Genomic DNA, 17,897 nt, shown 5'->3' on the forward strand with positions numbered 1-17,897 from the left:
AATTTAAAAAATGCCATTGTGAGCATTGCTTGAAATATCATGACAACTAAACTAGATGCAGTTGAATATTAGCAAACAATATGTGCAATACATATTTGAGGAGACAAATTTAAGAGCATGATGTGCAAACTGCAAATAAAGAAAAACTACATTAAAATTACCCAATTTCAGTATTTACAAGCAATAAACTAATTTAAGCAATAAACACAAAACAACTCTTAATCAGTTTATTTATTTATTTTAAAAGCACTGGAGGGTTTTCTTTTTTGTTAAAAGCAAAAATGAATCAATTAAACAAATTAGTCAAGTCTCATACCATAACACAAGTACTAAAGAAAAGATATCTTATAAGCTCACAAAAAAATAAAAATAAGCATGTAATAAATAAAAACTTGCAGAATGATGCAAAACAAAGCAAATGAAAAATAAAAGTAAGTCCTGCTCATGAAGGACAGAGGTTTTCAGCATTAAGTTTTATCACCTGAGGAGATACACGGAAGCTTTTGTATATTGACAAAACCCGCTGGTCCAATGATGAGATTTGGCTGTAGATTGAGACCTAGAACAGGTCTCATCAGACATCCTTTTAGTGTGATTACTGTAGACAATGTGCCAATCAGTGCATAATCAGTTTAGTGTGAGAAAACTTAAGGATGGACAAGGTCTAGATTGTACGCCAAGCATCAAAGCAGTTCTTAAAATACAGTCATCCCTCTAAATTCTCAATCTAGCGTTATGATTAAAAGCAACCACACTCACACACTCTCAGTTCACTTGAATTTGATATACGGGCACAAGATGCCTTAAACACAGCAAATGATGCAGCACTTTTCCCGAAGGGACTATAGAATACTAGTTTTCTTCTCTATGTGATTGCTAGACTATACCAGATCCTGTATCTGTGCTCTGTCCTAAATCTAGTAGACTGCATACTTTATAGACATCTACCGTATAGTACATAAACATAGCCGTAATTCAAAGCATAAAAAACATAACTTTCAAGTACAACAAACCAAAAAATAAAAAAAGATAATAACTTTAAAGACCACAAAACAAATCAGACTTAATCCAGTGGTTTGTGATATCTGATAGCCTGTCCAGAGCACTATAGCTGCAAATGTACTGAGTATAATGGGAGGGGTATCAAATGCAGTTGAATCTGGACTGCTAAAAGAGGGCATTGTAAGTGAAAATCAAAAGACTGTCTAGTATCAGATACAAAGCCCATTGCAGCCAAAACACAGTGTACCATTGATGTGCATTAGCCAAACACAGCACAAGAGATCCAGAGAAAACTCAAACCACGCATCCAATTTGAGATGACAGGAAAACAGCGAAGGACAACACAAAAAAGGAAAACAGCCTTCTTTAGAAGGCCTCTGAGAAGAACATTTTTGAGAATGCCCAAACATACAAAGCATTTTCAGGAATACATAATTTAATTAGTTACAGAACAAATACATTGTTGTAGATACTATTCTGGTTTGGTTATTGTAGTTGAGAACACGGAGTTTGTCATCGTACTTCAGGTAACTGCCAGCAGCTACCTAAAGCACTCTGAATATTGCATGAATATTTTTTCTTTTGTCCTATACCACACTGGTTTAAGCACTCGGACAAAGGTGCATACTATGACTAATGTATCGATTTATTGTGACAGGTTCCATTCCACAGTGTTCATTTTGTAGAAGCACTATGCAGTAGCATCTATACAATGTAACCCATCACACTAGCAGACGAATCATTTTTCATTGACAATACCAGTAAGAAAGTGCAATATTGCATGTGTATTTCTTTAGTTGAAAGAACCCTTGCCTGACGGCAAACCTGTAGAAAATTTCAAACAGTAAACAATGGTGCAAAACAAGTCAAAGGATTTTAAGGCTTTCTGAGTTTCCTGATATATTCTTTGTTCTCTGAGATAGTTGTAAGAAGTCCGCAGGCGGGACAGTTTGGAGAGAAATCATTTCCCATTCTCTCCAATCTGAATATACATACACAAAAACATTCGCACACAAGCAGCACTATTCTATTCAAGCGTGTACCGTCACCCCTAATATAAGGTGTATTACTTCTAGTAGTTCATTTAATAACATCTTTACCATTTAAGCTGCAGGCATAGATATTTATCTACATATATCCACATTACTATTAAACATATTGCTACATGTACCAACATGTCAACATTATATGGACAAACAAAAGAGTTCTTCCAAGTGGAAAACAATAATAATAGATGCATGGTCTAATAATAATAATGATGTGTGTATATATATACACACACATACATACATACTATTAAAGGTGTCATGCTGCTGCTAATAGAAAACATAAGGAAATAAGATAAAAATGAAAATAACTTATTACTATTTCAGCCATTTCAGTAGGGAAAGCAATGTGAAAATGTGGCATTTACAGGCAGTGTTTTTTACCAAAAAGAAACTCACTGACTATTTCAGCTTCAATTGTCATCAATGTTTGGTTTCAGTGGGTGTCAAGAATATTATTAGTATTCTTAGGAATGAAAAACCTTGACATACCTTCTTTAACCGGTCGCTTGTTACAAAACGTTGCTGCATGTGACAACACTGTGAGTAATACACAAATACTTAATAATTCTGCAATTCATTCTGGTTATTGTATCATACAGCATGTGTAGACAAGCAAAACAGAGCACTAGAGAGGGTTTGCTAATCTTATGTACTCAGGCTATACAAAAAGACATGACAAACAAGGTTGTGCTAAATTTTTGATAATAGATTAAATCGATTGTAAAATTAAAAAAAAAAGACCAAAGGCTGTTAAACAGGTAAACTTTCCCTTAAATCGTGATGCTTCCTTTTAGAGGTTCTATAACATGGCTGACAAGTGATGCCAGAAAACAACAAAACGGTTGTTGGAAAACATTGTGCTAATGCTCATGGCCAATGCTTTTGTATTGTTATTTCTACGTATTTCTTACTAGATCTCCATAAATGAAGAGCTTACAATATTATCCATCCAAAGCAATCACAATTTAAGGCCAATTTTGTATTCTGCATTACTTGTCAGTCATGTAATAATATAAAATCACACGACTCAGGGTCTTTGTAGGGGAATGTGCTTGAGAGTTTTGTCTCCTTTGCCCATTTTGGTCATCACTGATTGGGCAAAGGGGTTAGGAGGAAGACGTGGTGAAGTTCTTCATTTTTGGCCTGTGGAAGTGAGGACTGAGCTTAAAAGGATCCCAGCATGCAGGGTAATCAAATCAAGCTGAGATGGTGGTCACAGTGCAGAAGGCAGGGGTCTGACTGAGGTCCCAGAGAGGGTGTGGTGAGGCAGTGGGTATGTCTACATGGCAGTGCTGGTGTACTCTGAAGCGACAGTGAGTGGGGTTGAGGCGGATCCCTGAGCTAAGCCCTTGCGGTTGATCAAGGCGGGGTGGAAGTTCGGGTGCCGGCGGGCGTGCTTGATGAGGTGGTCACTGCGCATGAAGCGCTTGTCGCAGAGTGGGCACAGGAAACGCTTCTCGCCAGTGTGAGTACGTAGATGCCGGGCCAACTCATCAGAACGGGCAAACTTTTTTTCGCAGTCAGGCCAGGTGCACGGGAAGGGCCTCTCACCTAGATCAAACACATGGATAATTATTATACAATTTCTCATCAATTACTAGCTTTATTCTTTGTCATATCCTCATTTTATAGATAGATTTTAAACAGATTTCACTCAAACAACACAGGGTGAGAAAATAACATGGAACTTGGAAGTGTTCTAGCTACTTGTGTTTTATAAGTGTACTAGCATTTTATTAGTGTGCAAGCCAAAGCGCTAGTGTTTCATCAGTGTACTAGCACCTGACTAGAGCAGTGTCCCCAATGACACACTATACACTATGAACTTACACTATACAATTGGCTGTCTAGTGTATTCATTTTCAAAGTGCAAACTGTCCCAAATGGAACAATTATGATTTTTTTAGTATTTGCCGTTTTTCAGCTGATTGGGACACACGTATTGCACATGTTTGAAACCTAACCACACACTTCTGCACTATTTTACGCCATTTTGTAGTGCAAAATGGAGTGTGGAATGTTGGACACACAGAGGAAGGGGCGGAGTTATCTTGCCACAATGCAGGTGCAATGGTCTAACAAAACAATTGTAATTAGTGGTGAATCTGACAACTAACCAAACTTCTGTGAAAACAACACCTTGCAAATTTGAGTTGAATGCTTCACCATCACCTAATAATGTTTGTATATGTACGTTATGAGACAAATATGTGTTGGGACTGATTTTTGCAAACACGCTACAGCTAGCGGCAATGCATCATGTGTGTTTTCAAACCTCACTTATGTATGTCAGCTGAAAAAGAGTGAATGCTTCAGTGTAGTAAAATAAAGTTAAACTGTGTTCCAAATGATGCACTATACACTCAGCCATGTAGTGTATGAATTTTCAAAGTGTAGCATCATCCCAAAAGGAACACTTAACAATTGTATCCTACACAAAAGCATTCTCCATTATTTACAATTGTTTTATCTGACCAGCACTGCAGCCAGGTAACTCCGCTCCTTCCACTTTGTAAGGCAAGCCGTGAGCGCTGAGTGCATGAAGTGTCCAACATTCTGCACTGTTACAGTTGAAGCGCATCATCCAGGTATTGGTATTAAACTTATTTTTGTTAAATTTTCAGTGAAAACATACTACCTGCACTACAAAATGGGACATACCTTTAGTTTTCCATTTGGTACGACACTAAACTTTGAAAATGCATACACTATATGTGGAGAAGACTTCTAGCTCATAAAATATACATATTCAAACAGCGTGTGGTGATGGTAAAGCGTTCAACTAATTTGTAAGGTGCTGTCTTCACTGAAGTTTCGCCAACTCCGCCCCTTCCGCTATGTAGGACAAACCACAAGCGCAGAGTGCCCAAGATGTCCAACATTACACACTCTGTTTTTTCATCTGAAGAACATCGGGTACATGTAGTACACTTCTTTTATAACATTTTCACTGTGAACACACTACTTGTACTCGCCCTACTTACACAACAAAATTGAGTAGAATAGTGAAGGAATATGCAATTGGGTCGCACCTTAGCTTTTCGTTGGTGTCCTAGCCTGTGTACTAGCGTTTTATTAGTGTACTAGCTACTGTGCACGTGTACTACTATTTCTTGGTGTGCAACCTACTGTACTGGTGTTCAGTTAAAATCCCCCACGTTACAAAAATTCTTGGACAAAACCAAATGATTACAGACAGTTTGTGAACTGAATAGCTCATGAAGAGAGAGGCCAGGTGCGTGGCTTAAAGAGCTCGTTTTGCCATAGTCAAATGACAGAAGGTGCATTTTAAATGGTATCCTGCGCGTGACCGGGCAGTCGCGCGGTGTGTACTCGAGCGCAGTTCATATGCAAATATGAGGTTCGTCACTACACTACTATACTCGGTCCTCCCTCACGCGCTCCTTCCTTTGTTCATAAACTTTCTTTGTTAGGAGGCCACAGTTGAGAGTTTTCCACTCTTTTGTTCAACTAATGACAAGTGAATTACGTTATTCTCCACAAATTCACTTTTAATATCTCTATTTAGGGCCGTTGATGAGTGCTGACAGGAGGAGCCCTTGACAACAGTCAACAAACAAACACCAGACACAATTAAAAGTTCCTCTATCCGAGAACTACAATACAATATACACGAGCTCATAATCTTTCATAATGACCACTGAAACCAATAGTACCTCTTCTTTAGACAATACACGGAACATGGACAGATATATATATATATATATATTCTCCTTCCAGCAATTGAAGGGCAGTTTATGTATTTAAAAACATTTTTAGATGTATAGCTCTTAGATGATATCTGCCGCATTACCGACTTCATCCTTTCCCATATGGTTCAGCTCACCTGTGTGTGTTCTGATGTGCGCTTTCAGGTGGGATGATTTTCCGTACACCCTGTCACACCCGTCGAAAGTACAGGGGTGACGCTTGGTGGGGGACCGTGGTGCTCCCCCTCCTCCCCAAGCCTGCTGGGGGGTGTTATTGTACTGTCCCGGGACAGGGGTGGCAGAGGGGGTCATGGTCGGCGTTGGGGTGGTGGAGTCAGACAACGTGGTGTAGCCGCTCTCTCCGCATGAAGAGTTGCTGCTCTCGGAGTAGGCCGACATAGGACGAAACTTGCCGTGCAGGTCCGTGAGGATCTCTGCCACCGTCATCATGTTGGCCCCCTCTAACTGGAGCGTCTCCCGCACCTCCCTGTCCTCGCTCGACCCGTCCGGCTCCCCAGGAGAAAGGCCCTGAGGAGGAGCCTGAACCGCACCAGACACCGGGGTGGGTCGGTGGAGGACGGGACCGCTCGATATCGACACCAAACATTCGGCGGCAAAATAATCCGAAAAGGCGAAAGACATTATTTCGCGACTGTTTTAACGACAAAGCAAAAGTTATGGTGTAGAGCCTAGTTTCCTGAGCTCGTTCAGTTAAGAGATTTGCAACTCGATATTTTTTCTCATCAGCGGCCTCTGCTCTCTATAATCAATAAATACAAACAATATAAATAAAAGTAACGATAAAAGGCCCAAAAAATAAGTAAAAAAAATGCGGTACCGGCGTGTCTCCGTTTCAAGCTCCAACGTGGTGTCCTACATTTGCCCCTCGTTTCATTGTGTCTGCTGGTAGAGCCGGTACAGCCCACACCACGCCCCCGGTAATGAAATTATTAAACTTACTACGGCGAGGGCTTTATTCGTGAATATTCATTACGCAATGCGCCGTTTGCCCATTAGGCCAAACTGATTGGCTGGAACACAGACGTTGGTAAATAAGCGGAACTCTTATACTAAATTAACAAATCATGAACTGTCTCATGCATATTAATTAGGCTTCGTGCCAGGACGCTCCCAGAAGGTTGCCAAGCAACTTCAGCGTGGCGTAATTATTATTCATGAGTTGATCTTTTGCCATAGTATGATTCGAAAACCGAAAATTTGCCAGCATGCAAAGAGAAACACGTAACGAATGACATGGGAAACTGACGCGCACCACTACGGGCGTGGAGCAACGAGAGTCCATTTGTCAAATCTAAAAAAAAAAATCCAAACACAGGATATTCTGCTCCGAAGTATGGCGATATGATTGTAACCATGATGTCAGATAGAGTCAAGATGATGAAGGAGCTATATACTTGATATGTTTGCAGGAACATAATCTCCAAGCGAAGAAAACTATCCTCATGGTGCACTATAGTAGTATTCATTTATGGCACGAACTTTCTTTTTAAATAACCGCCCATATGGGGGTGGATCACCACATGACCCATTTTCACACTCTTTTGAAGTTGTCTGTGATCATTATTCATACATTTTATCAATGTTTCACTCTTATGTTAAGACATACGATTTCTACAGTTTTCAACAACACCCTTGTAAGACTCACCTTTGTATTCTGTATTTTGATAGTGTCATCAGAATGCACCATAAACTCCAGCATTCATTCATCAATACAGGGCTTCAATCTCTTCTCCAGAATATTACACAGGTCGGGAATAAAAAAGCGAAACAAAGAAAGATTATCTAATAAATAGAGACTAAACACACTATGCAAAAAGTAGGGCAACCTCAATACCCAAACAGATGCTGTGATTCATGTGTGACCTCCTCCTTTGTGTCCAGGATGGCATAGAAGAGAAAGGTGCTGTATCAAAATGGGAAGTGCTGTGGATGAAATGAAAGGGATCATGGAATAATGTATTAGTAGGTCAGGGAACATTTGAGCTGCTCAAATACTTTGTGTGTGCCATGTGTCTCCAATTTCTATATATAATTTCCCCAAATGTATCTGCTTCAAATTAAAGTGGTTTAAAAATCTACATATTTAAACTGAGTAAATTCATGTCAAGTATAAAGAGTGCTATTGTTACAACCTGCACTATACTTATTACAAATGTTGTGCCTGAATTTATTGTGGTAATCACATTTACTTGTTTAAAATAATTGTTATGACATACCCGATCACCACCCAAATGTTATTTCATAAAAAAAAATCTAAATGATTTTCCTATCACATATAGGAAACATTGCAATGCAAAGCAGCCTCCTTTAACAAGAGCTGGTAACACTTTACAATACCATTCCATTTGTTAACATTAGTTAACATGAACTAACAATGAACAATACACTGTATTTGTACAGCTTATATTAATCTCTGTTAATGTTAGTTACAACTGTTCATTGTTAGTTTATGTTAGTTCATAGTGCATTTACCCTCAAATGCATGAGATTGTTCATTGTTAGTTCATGTTAACTAACCTTATTGTAATGTGACTCATTAATCTCATTAAATTCAAACATCTAAATAGTAATACATTTTGTTAAATGAAAAGTTGTATATGTTAACATTAGTTAATGAACTAACTTGAGCAAACATAATTGCTAGTTCATGATACCTAATGCATTTATTAATGTTAACGAATGTACCCTTAATATGAAGTGTTACCAGATTCATAACATAGTCTAAAAATTATAAAATTAATAAATAACTAAAAAGAAGTGTGTGTGAGACTTCTGCTTCTCATGTAGGTGGTAGTCATGTATAATAGTGATTTGGGCATTTCTACTGGAAAATAAGTCATAGTTAGTGATTTAGAATATGATGTATTTATTTTTTCAGTGTGAAAATTAAAGAAGCGTTTTAGCCTGACTCTAAAATGGAACCAACATACTGTATGTGATCCTGAGGCCTAACTGCACAGCTAGCCCAGCAGATGGTGCCAGTGAAATGCATTAGAGGGTGCAGACAGGCCACAAATATACTTTTTAGATAACTGAAGCGTGATTTACTGCAGTGCTTGCTAACAAGCAGGACTGTATTCATATTTCTCAAACATTCTGGTTAGGGTATGCTTTGCAATTAATTTAGCTTGAACCACTTAAAGCTGATTTTTTTATTGTTACAATTCTTTCTCTTATCTCAGCTTAGTATTCAGAGTTAACTATTTTTAGCCGATGATCCTGACACCAAAAACAAGAAAGCATAAATGAATAAAAAAAACTAACAAACCACATTCCAAGCCCAAGATGTGGTCACGTGATGAGAATGCAGCGGCTGATTTTGAATTCAGCTTAAGATGTCCATTGGCATGTTGTAAGATTTTGTTAGCTGGATGGTCCTCTGGTCTTTTATTGGAGTCTGAGTGTCCTGTGGATTTTTACAAAGGCTTGGCTCAACTTCTATCCATTCACTTTGGTGGTTATGCTCTCACAGTAATGGGCATTGATTTGAATTCAATTATTTATGGCCATGTCTTCAGTCTATTTACATGGATCCAAAATCTCTGTTTAGCTCTTTTGGTTGTCGTTTAAAGTGGTGAGTGTTTAATATCACACAATGTATTTGCCTGGACATAGTGGAACATATATACAGAATTCTGATTAGTTTGCATAATTAATTTAATTACTTAGATCAGTTTTGTATAAGTTACAGTACTTCTGTACAACATGTGAATGAACTGATAATAAATAGCAAATCAAACAGTTTCTAGCCTTTTAGCTTTATTTACTTTATTAATACAAGCTGACTGCCACAATCTGCACCAAGGTCAACTTTGCAAATCTACATGCCTTGGTAAGTTATATATTATGCCTCTTTTATTTATATATTTATTTTTTCAATTTAGTGGTTACTGTTAACTAATGTTGTTCTCTAAATTCCTACTGTTGGAGACACTCTGTCCCACTGAAGTAGGGTGTGGTGGGTTTATTATTGGTTCTAATTAATTTATTTAGGTTTGATGGAATCATTCTAATACATTCTTTTAGTAATCACCAGTGTCATACCATGCAATCAACTCTTGTAATCTGAGTTAGGCTTTAGTTTTGATTAGACAGTGAGTGTTGACCTTACATGCATCCAGTTTCATGATGGAGCAATGATGAACAATGTCAACTGTTCAGAAACCTTGTCAATGGTGCCCTTACCAGGTCTGTTAGAAGTAAAAGAACCCAAGACCATTTCAAGCTTAACTCTCCTCAGAACCCTTGAAGTGACATCAATGGGTTTGGGTAAGACTCTGTGTGTGTGTCTAAAGTTGCTGTTCCAGTACGGTCTTCATTGAAAGTACAGTAACTTAAACTATACATTTTCTGACTAAGCTAGTCACATCCTTACAGTCATTTCAGTGCAGAACGCAGGTTACTTGAGCAGTCTTGTGTTTGAGGCTGAAGCTGAAAGGTCACCTTGCAGATCAACAACAGGTCAGGTACTAGTTTACAGCATTAACATAATTTCACACATGATTTATTGTTTTTCCCACATTTCTTTATCTCCCTCAGTCAGTGAAAGTAGACATTTTTTTTATATATTGATCTGTTTTTCACCCAAAGTCATTGCATGGCTTCAGAAGACAGATATTAAATCACTGGAGTCTTATGGATTACTTTTATGCTGCCTTTATGTGATTTTTGGAGCTTCAAAGTTCTGGACCTACAGAAATATGCTTCTAAAAATCTTTGTTTGTGTTCTGCAGAAGAAAGACAGCCATGCATATCTGGAATGGCATAAGGTTGAGTAAATGATGAGATAATTAAAAAATTTGGGTGAATTATACCTTTAAAAATGTTTTGATAACTAAGTAGAGATGTAAACTTGAGTCTAAGACTCAGATGTGCTCATTTTAAATAAATTAATTTAATTGTCCTGCAACAGAGTTTAAAACCTGCAGCATATAAAAAAAAAAATGACCAAAAGAGATGTAAGACATTTTGTGTCAATGCAGACAGCCCCTTTTAGAGACTCTGTCAGCCTGTGGAACTGATGTCACGAACCCCGCTCCTCTGCCCCATCTCCGCGTCCACGAGCACGCACACATGCACTCCGCGAGCGTGCTCGCTTCCCGCTTCCTCGCTCCGCCCCCTTGAGCTCGTACGCTCTGTTTCCTCCCTCAGGCTTCCACGCCCGGTTTTGCTATTACGAGCTCACGCTCGTAAACTATCTCCCCCCTCTGACTCATGCTCGCTTCTCACGCGCATCAGCCTGAACATTATGACCACCTGCACTCACGCGCTTCCAATCCCCACACATTAGTTTCACCTGCACTCACGCGCTTCCGATCCCCACACATTAGTTACACCTGCACCTTCCCCTATAAATACCCAGCACTTCCGTTTCACGGGTGTTGGTTATTGTATTTAGATTCCCGTGTTTTGCCCCCCGCTAGTCTCATCTAGTTTTGACCCCCCTGTGATTCGTTCCTCTTAGCTTGCCAGCTCGCTAGTTGTTAACTGTTTTCCCGTCTTCTACCCTCTTGTTATTTCTGATTCTGATTACCCGGCATTTTGACCCTACGCTTTCCACGACTACTCTATCTGTAGATTTGCCCCTTTGTCTTATCCTGATTCCCCGGCCCCGACTTTACGCTTCCCTCGAGGACTCTCCTTCTGGATTTTCCCCACTGTACCTTTGCCTGCTCTTATTTAATAAAGCAGTTGTTCATTACTGTGTGTGTGTGTGTGTGTGTGTGTGTGTGTGTCCGGGTTACAACTGAAGAATGCATCCTCTTCACTACAGATCACACTGAACGAAGAGGTTGACCAGGAACAAATCCGTCCCCTTCTGAATACTATCAATTTTGCTTCTCATCCTACTCCATCTATGATTAGCCATATCAGTGTACGTTTTTGAGTTCTTCAATGATCTCATTTTTCTTTGAATAAACCATAAAAGATATAAAGAACAGAGTGTGACCAGCTTGACATGTTGATTTGGTGGTGCTTTCTCCCTCAGGCTCTGCTGCAGGAGCAGACCCCTGCAACGAGATCTCTGAAGTCCAAATGTTTGTCTATGTTCTGAAGCAGAGTCTGGAGGCAGGATGTGGAGTGTGACCAATCACACATCATGGAGGTATGAGGATTAGAATGGCCCATCAGACAGCCTTTTGAAATGACCATTTGGCTAAGTTTTTAATTGCTCTCTCAAACGCAGTTGCTACATGTGTTGAAAGCAGTGGAGAATGCAGGCATTGCTGTTTCAGAACTCATCCCAACACTTAGCAGATGTGTACAAGATCATCCTGTGTTATTGGCGCTATTACTGGCTGCTATACGAGCATTCGGGAGATTGCCATGCCATAATGATGGCAGTATCTCCAAAACATTTATGAAGAAGAATACTGAAGATTTTTTTTTAACCTAATAATGTGATTTATGTGTTAACATCTAAATTACCTGGTTTTATTTAAGTCAACATTATCTTTGATTTACGATTTTTAATTTACATCTTCAACTAGCTAAAATAATTTTGTTGTACAGTGACAATAAACAGATTGACTTGACTTGACTGAATCAAAGCAACAATCCCCTGGCCTAAGAGACTATTGGGGCAATTGACCTTCAGTTCCCGCATTGTTGGGCCATATTCATTTTCTGTCTCGATCACGTGGCCCAAATCCATCCGCAGGCTTGCTGTAATGCTTTGCATTGATACTCTTGATCACAGTATACACAAAGACATATGGATATAAGACTACTTCATTTAACTTTAAGACTGCTATAATTGTAGGATTTTGAGGCCTAGGTTTTAGAGTTGAAGTGCGACAGTTTGTACCCTTTTTTAATAATACTTTTCTTTGTTTATGTTTTTTTGGAGAAAAAGTTGGTCTGTATTACAAATAGGCCAGTGGATTAAATAATATCAGGATTTCTGAATTAACGACGACTCAAATGTGTTCTGGTCCTTGTCTTAGTCATTCAAATAAATAAAGATAATCTTATTTAACTAACAACACAATTCCCTTGTTGTCATTGAGATGAGGAATTTGACTGGAAAGGATTACTAAAAGATTTCTCTAGAAGTTCGCCTCCATTTGTCCCCATTAAGACCATTAAGAATAACGTTTTTAAATAATGGAGAATTAATAAGGTACATACAGTAAATAGGGCAAGAAACTCTTAAAAAAAGGCAATTACTTTATGAACAAATGTTCAGTGAAAGTGAGGTGTTCAGGTTTATATTTTAAATAAGTGTAAGCTTATGAGCTATTCTATTTTCTATTCTTTTTACATGAGATTTTATTTAGATCGATTTGAATTTGCAACCCTGTTACCAAAATGGGACACTTCTAAACACAGTGTAGAACCCTGATTTTGTTCTTTTCTAGCAATAAACATTAAATAAATGAAATAAATCAAAGAAATTACATTTAAATAAAAAACATTTTATAACTGAAAAGAACATTTTTAAAATGCAATAAAAATAAATTAATTAATTTAAAAAATATATATGACAGAATGGAGCTCCAAGCAACAATGTTTAAACTGAATTTTGATATCACTCAGAAGAGGCTAGTTACTGAAATCTGGTAAATGCTAGTTTGTAAACATTGATAAACTCACATTAATAATAATCTAACATATTTTTGATGATTTTTAATATTAATATTTTTAAATGACTTAACAATAACGTTTTTCTTTTACAAAAATGAATTGAATATCATTTAAACAGATTATGTCAAAATGAAAACATTAAAATTAAAATTGTTGGACACAGTCGAGAAGGTCAGGACCTTTTAAAGTAGCTATTTTTCACACTAATTTTATGTTAGATATACGTAGAGTAGAAATAGTTTATCTAACATATCTAACAGTTCTCACTACAAAAAAACATGTTTGGTTGATTTGTGCCTTTAATTCTTAAAGTTTTGTTACACTAAATTATACAGTATTCATGGAAAGTGCCTTCTACTTTCCATGAATGTGAGGAGAGCCTTTCCTATACATATCAGTGCAAGAAAATTCTCAAACAATTAAAAACAATCACTGGTTGATGTTAAGAATGTTCAGACAACTTTTATCACTTCAAAATATCTGTGTACAAAAATGTTCCATTAGAAAACGGCTGTACTGATCTGCTGATCATGACAACGGCTGTGAAAGACACCATGGCACATTTTATCCTATTTTATGTTTGCTACAGACCACCTGGAAGTTGGACAGCACTACTGAAACAATGTTCTGTGGGCAAGTGAGACATGTTTATCTGTTTGCTAAATATGCGCAGTGAGATGTTTTGCTGAAAAAAAAAAACCACATACCAACACCACAACCTCATTCCCAACTGTGAGGCATGCTGTCTGAGGAATATTGTGTGACTGCTTTGATGCTGCAGGGCCTGGATCTTGAGGGACCAATGAATTTTCACTTGTAACAAGAAATTATACAGCAGATTGTCAGGGCAGCTGTCTTTGATCAGGCTCTAATTCAAAACACAGAAGTAAATCAACAACAGAATAACTCAAACAAATTACTCATTTATAGAATGGCTATAAATGGAGTCGGAGCTCTGACATCAGTGTCATTGAAATGCTGTGATGTGATCTGGAGCAGGACGTTCAAGAATGACAAAAAATTTAATAAATAAATACACATCGAAACTGTGTTGGCCAAATAACCCAAATAAAATAAGCAGACATAGAAAGCGTTTGGTTGATGTAATGTTATCGCTAATAATAAAGGTTAATTTCATTGCTAAATGTAATGTGTGTGTGGTGATGGGGCGTGGTCGTGTGTCTGCCTGCGGGAGAGAGAGCGGTAATGCCTCCTGCATACTACACGACTTTCATAGTCGTCGGATTGTGGTACCGTTCATATTACACAACTGTCTGTCTTGTCATGGAAGTCGTAGCATTTTCAAATGACACGATCAATCGGCAACAGTGGTGAACATATTACAAAACATTTCCCTATTGACGAATCCCAGACGACTCTGTCTGGACACCAAATTACATTTCACAACAAAGTACACGCGAGAGGTGATACGAGATTCGAAAACAATTTGCTTTCCTGTCTGTCCAAGAGAATTGGCAGTTTCTCTCCAACTCTTCTGTTTCTCCACCCGGTTGTGGTATAGTTCAGAGGAAACATCACATAGGCACTGGTGCTCCTGCCAATGTTCCACAAAATTTCTTCGGTTCAATGAGACTTTCTTGATACCGCAGCCATGCTAGTTGATGTTCTGTTGCAGGTACATCAGGACTCCTCACACTGAAACTTCCCGTGCCCCGTTTCTTGCTCTCTCATTGGCTGTAGGTCAACGCTGCTGTTGTATTCAGTCGAAACACATTTCACATTGCATGATTTGGAGTCGCAGACTGGTCCAGATATTTAACATTCTAGATATCTCACTGACATCGGTGACACGTTGGCGATTCTCACAGATCACGTCTTTGATAATTGGAGCGAGCTCTGATTTGCCTACGATTTCAGGCTTTTGTCGGCGATCTCCACAAAACTGTTGGTGAGCGAAAATCGGCTTAAAATCGTGTAGTGTAAACTCGGCATAAAGCTCGTCACCTGGGTTGTAATTATCTCTAGCACCTGTCTCTTGTTATAGTAATGGCGGAGGGAGACTTAAAAGCCACACCAGTTCACCAGTTAGAGAGAGAGAGTGCGACCAGAGAACACAAGCTTGACTCTACAGAGTGTTTAAAAAACACATTTTGTTACCTAATTTAGTGTTGCTCCGTGTCCAAAAATGACCCAGGGGAGAGAATTCCCGTCCTCAGGGGATTCCCTGAGGATGATTTCCCTCTAGAGCAGTTACATGAAGAGTCTCTCAAACACACATTGACCAAGTGAGAGTGATCGATGGTCAACAGCTCTGGCCTGACGCCTCACTCACATACTCCCAGTTGTTAGTACTGAAGAGTCGTCGGGAAACCCTCTTCCAGAGGGCTCACCATAATAACAATGCTGGCCATCTAGGGCACGAGAAAACACTCAACCAAATTATGGCCCATTTCTTTTGGCCGGGCATTCACAGGGACGTTCGCAAGTGGTGTGCGTGCCATGAATGTCAGTTGGTGAATCCACCAGTCACCCCAAAAAAGCCATTGCGCCCTCTATCAAATTGTCATAGGTTGGGCCATTAGAATGGACTTAACAAAGGGTTATTGGCAGATCACTTAAACTCCAATCTCCCGAGAAAATTTTTTTTTTCCACACCATTTGGCTTATACCAATTTGTGACCCTTCTGTAGGAGCAAAGTCGAAATTCACTTTACTTGATCCTATGGTGCAAGAGAACGGGATCATACATGTGAAACACACTAGGCCAGAAGTCCGTGAACACACTCAAGTTTAATTGTCACAAGCACAAAAATACAAAAACAAAAAAGAAAAGGCTTTACATCACTAAAGTATGTATATTTAACTCCTTAATACAACTACAGTTTATAAAGGGTGTCCTCCTAGACTATCAAAGTTACCTTTTGTGTGCTTTACATGGTAAAATAACCGTTTCTCTTTCCATACTGCTTGCACACATTTAATCTATTTGAAGATAGCAATTTTCCATCCAGCAGGCGTGGTCAGCTGAAGCTGAAACCGTAACCAAAATACACATATAGACAAAAAATACAAATGCCTGCATTACATAACAAAAAATGGACAAAATTATCAGACCCCATACAGCATCTGCCACTGCATATTTAGATTATATTATTATCTATAATAATGACTGGCAGCGGCATATGCAACATCTGAGAACTGTCTGTGATCGCTGCGATGGGCGGGGCTCCCGGCCAACCCAAAGAAGTGCGCAGTTGGGCAGGTGGAAGTGTCTGGCAATCAAGTTGGCTGTCCTCACTCAACGCTAGCTACTACATGCTGGAGTGGGCCTTCAGGTCATGCCTTCAGGTCAGGTCATGCCCCACTCCAGTGGTTCCACCGCATGAAAGATACCAATATGCAGACCATTCGTTGGTACCTGGCACTTCAGCTGTTCAAATTTGAGGTGATGCACAGGCCAAGAGCGAGATGGCTGTGGCTGACTTCCTCTCCAGAAATGGGGGGAGTTGGCAGGCCGGATGTTGCCCTGGCCTGAGTCGTGCGTTGGGGATATGTGGTGATGGGGCGTGGTCGTGTGTCTGTCTGAGAGAGAGAGAGAGAGAGAGAGAGAGAGAGAGAGAGAGATAAGTCTCGTCACCTGGGTTGTAATTATCTCTAAAACCTGTCTCTCGTTATAGTGATGGCAGAGGGATACTTAAAAACCAAGGTGAGAGAGAGAGAGAGAGAGAGAGAGAGCAACCTGATAACACAAGCTTGATGATACAGTGTTTAAATAGATTTGTTTTGTTACCTAATTGTGTGTTGTGAATTTACGAGAAAAGAGTGCATTAAAGAAAACCTGAAACCTAACCTGAAGTCAGAAAATATAAGAATTGCCTGCACTGATTCATTGTCTCCTTACTCCTCCATTGCCCAAAGAACTGTCCCTATGACAGAGTGTTGTATACACTTGATATTAAAGCTGCCTCCAAGTGTTCTGTTTGGCTAAGATAAAAGTGTGATTTATCAGGACACCTATGATATTCCAAGGAAATTGGTTTCAGAAGCTTTAAAAGAGTCATATATTTTTTTTTTATAATTTGCATTTCTTCCCTGGGGAACACTTTTAAAGTTAATCAAGGATTTTTGCACCAAATATGTTAGTTTAGTTTTTCAATTATCATTTTCCACCATCTCTCTGACACTTTTTACAGTATTTAGCAGCAAAAATTAAAAAAATAATATATATATATATTTGTAGAGGTTACAAGACCTGGACTCAATCATATTAAAATGTGCAGTGCTGCGGAACATCATTTTAAAATAATTTTCTTTATTATTTAGACTTCAGTGAAGATTTGTTCATATTTCAGGAGTGATTCATACATAAACGTATATAGTTCCAAAGGTGCCACAAGTTATTTTCCCCCACAACGCTTTGTGTTGCTCTAGTGATATGCAAATGTTCTGTATTAACAGAATACCTGGATGACAAACTACATTTGACAAAATGTGTATGTGACAAGTATCTAGCTGTTTTATGAAGGAGGAAGCAGGGGCCAGGATAACAGTCCACATAATTCTTTAT

General features: G+C 38.8%; 1 protein-coding gene across 1 annotated transcript; it reads right to left on the reverse strand.

The window, feature by feature from the left end:
• Nucleotides 1-218: 218 nt before the first annotated feature.
• Nucleotides 219-6,644, reverse strand: zgc:153115 (uncharacterized protein LOC768186 homolog). Its single transcript, XM_052134228.1, has 2 exons — nucleotides 5,899-6,644; nucleotides 219-3,602 (listed from the first exon to the last, which is right to left on the reverse strand). The coding sequence occupies exons 1-2, from the start codon at nucleotides 6,401-6,403 to the stop codon at nucleotides 3,331-3,333; spliced, it is 777 nt and encodes a 258-aa protein (XP_051990188.1). The 5' UTR covers nucleotides 6,404-6,644; the 3' UTR covers nucleotides 219-3,330.
• Nucleotides 6,645-17,897: the final 11,253 nt, after the last annotated feature.

This window comes from Xyrauchen texanus, chromosome 9 (genome assembly GCF_025860055.1).
Source record: "Xyrauchen texanus isolate HMW12.3.18 chromosome 9, RBS_HiC_50CHRs, whole genome shotgun sequence".
Lineage (NCBI taxonomy): Eukaryota > Metazoa > Chordata > Actinopteri > Cypriniformes > Catostomidae > Xyrauchen > Xyrauchen texanus.

Coding starts and splice junctions, on each gene's coding strand:
- zgc:153115 (XM_052134228.1), bottom strand. CDS start 6,403: ATGTCTTTCGCCTTTTCGGATTATTTTGCCGCCGAATGTTTGGTGTCG. Junction 3,603..5,898: donor GCACATCAGAACACACACAG/GTGAGCTGAACC, acceptor TGTTTGATCTAG/GTGAGAGGCCCTTCCCGTGC.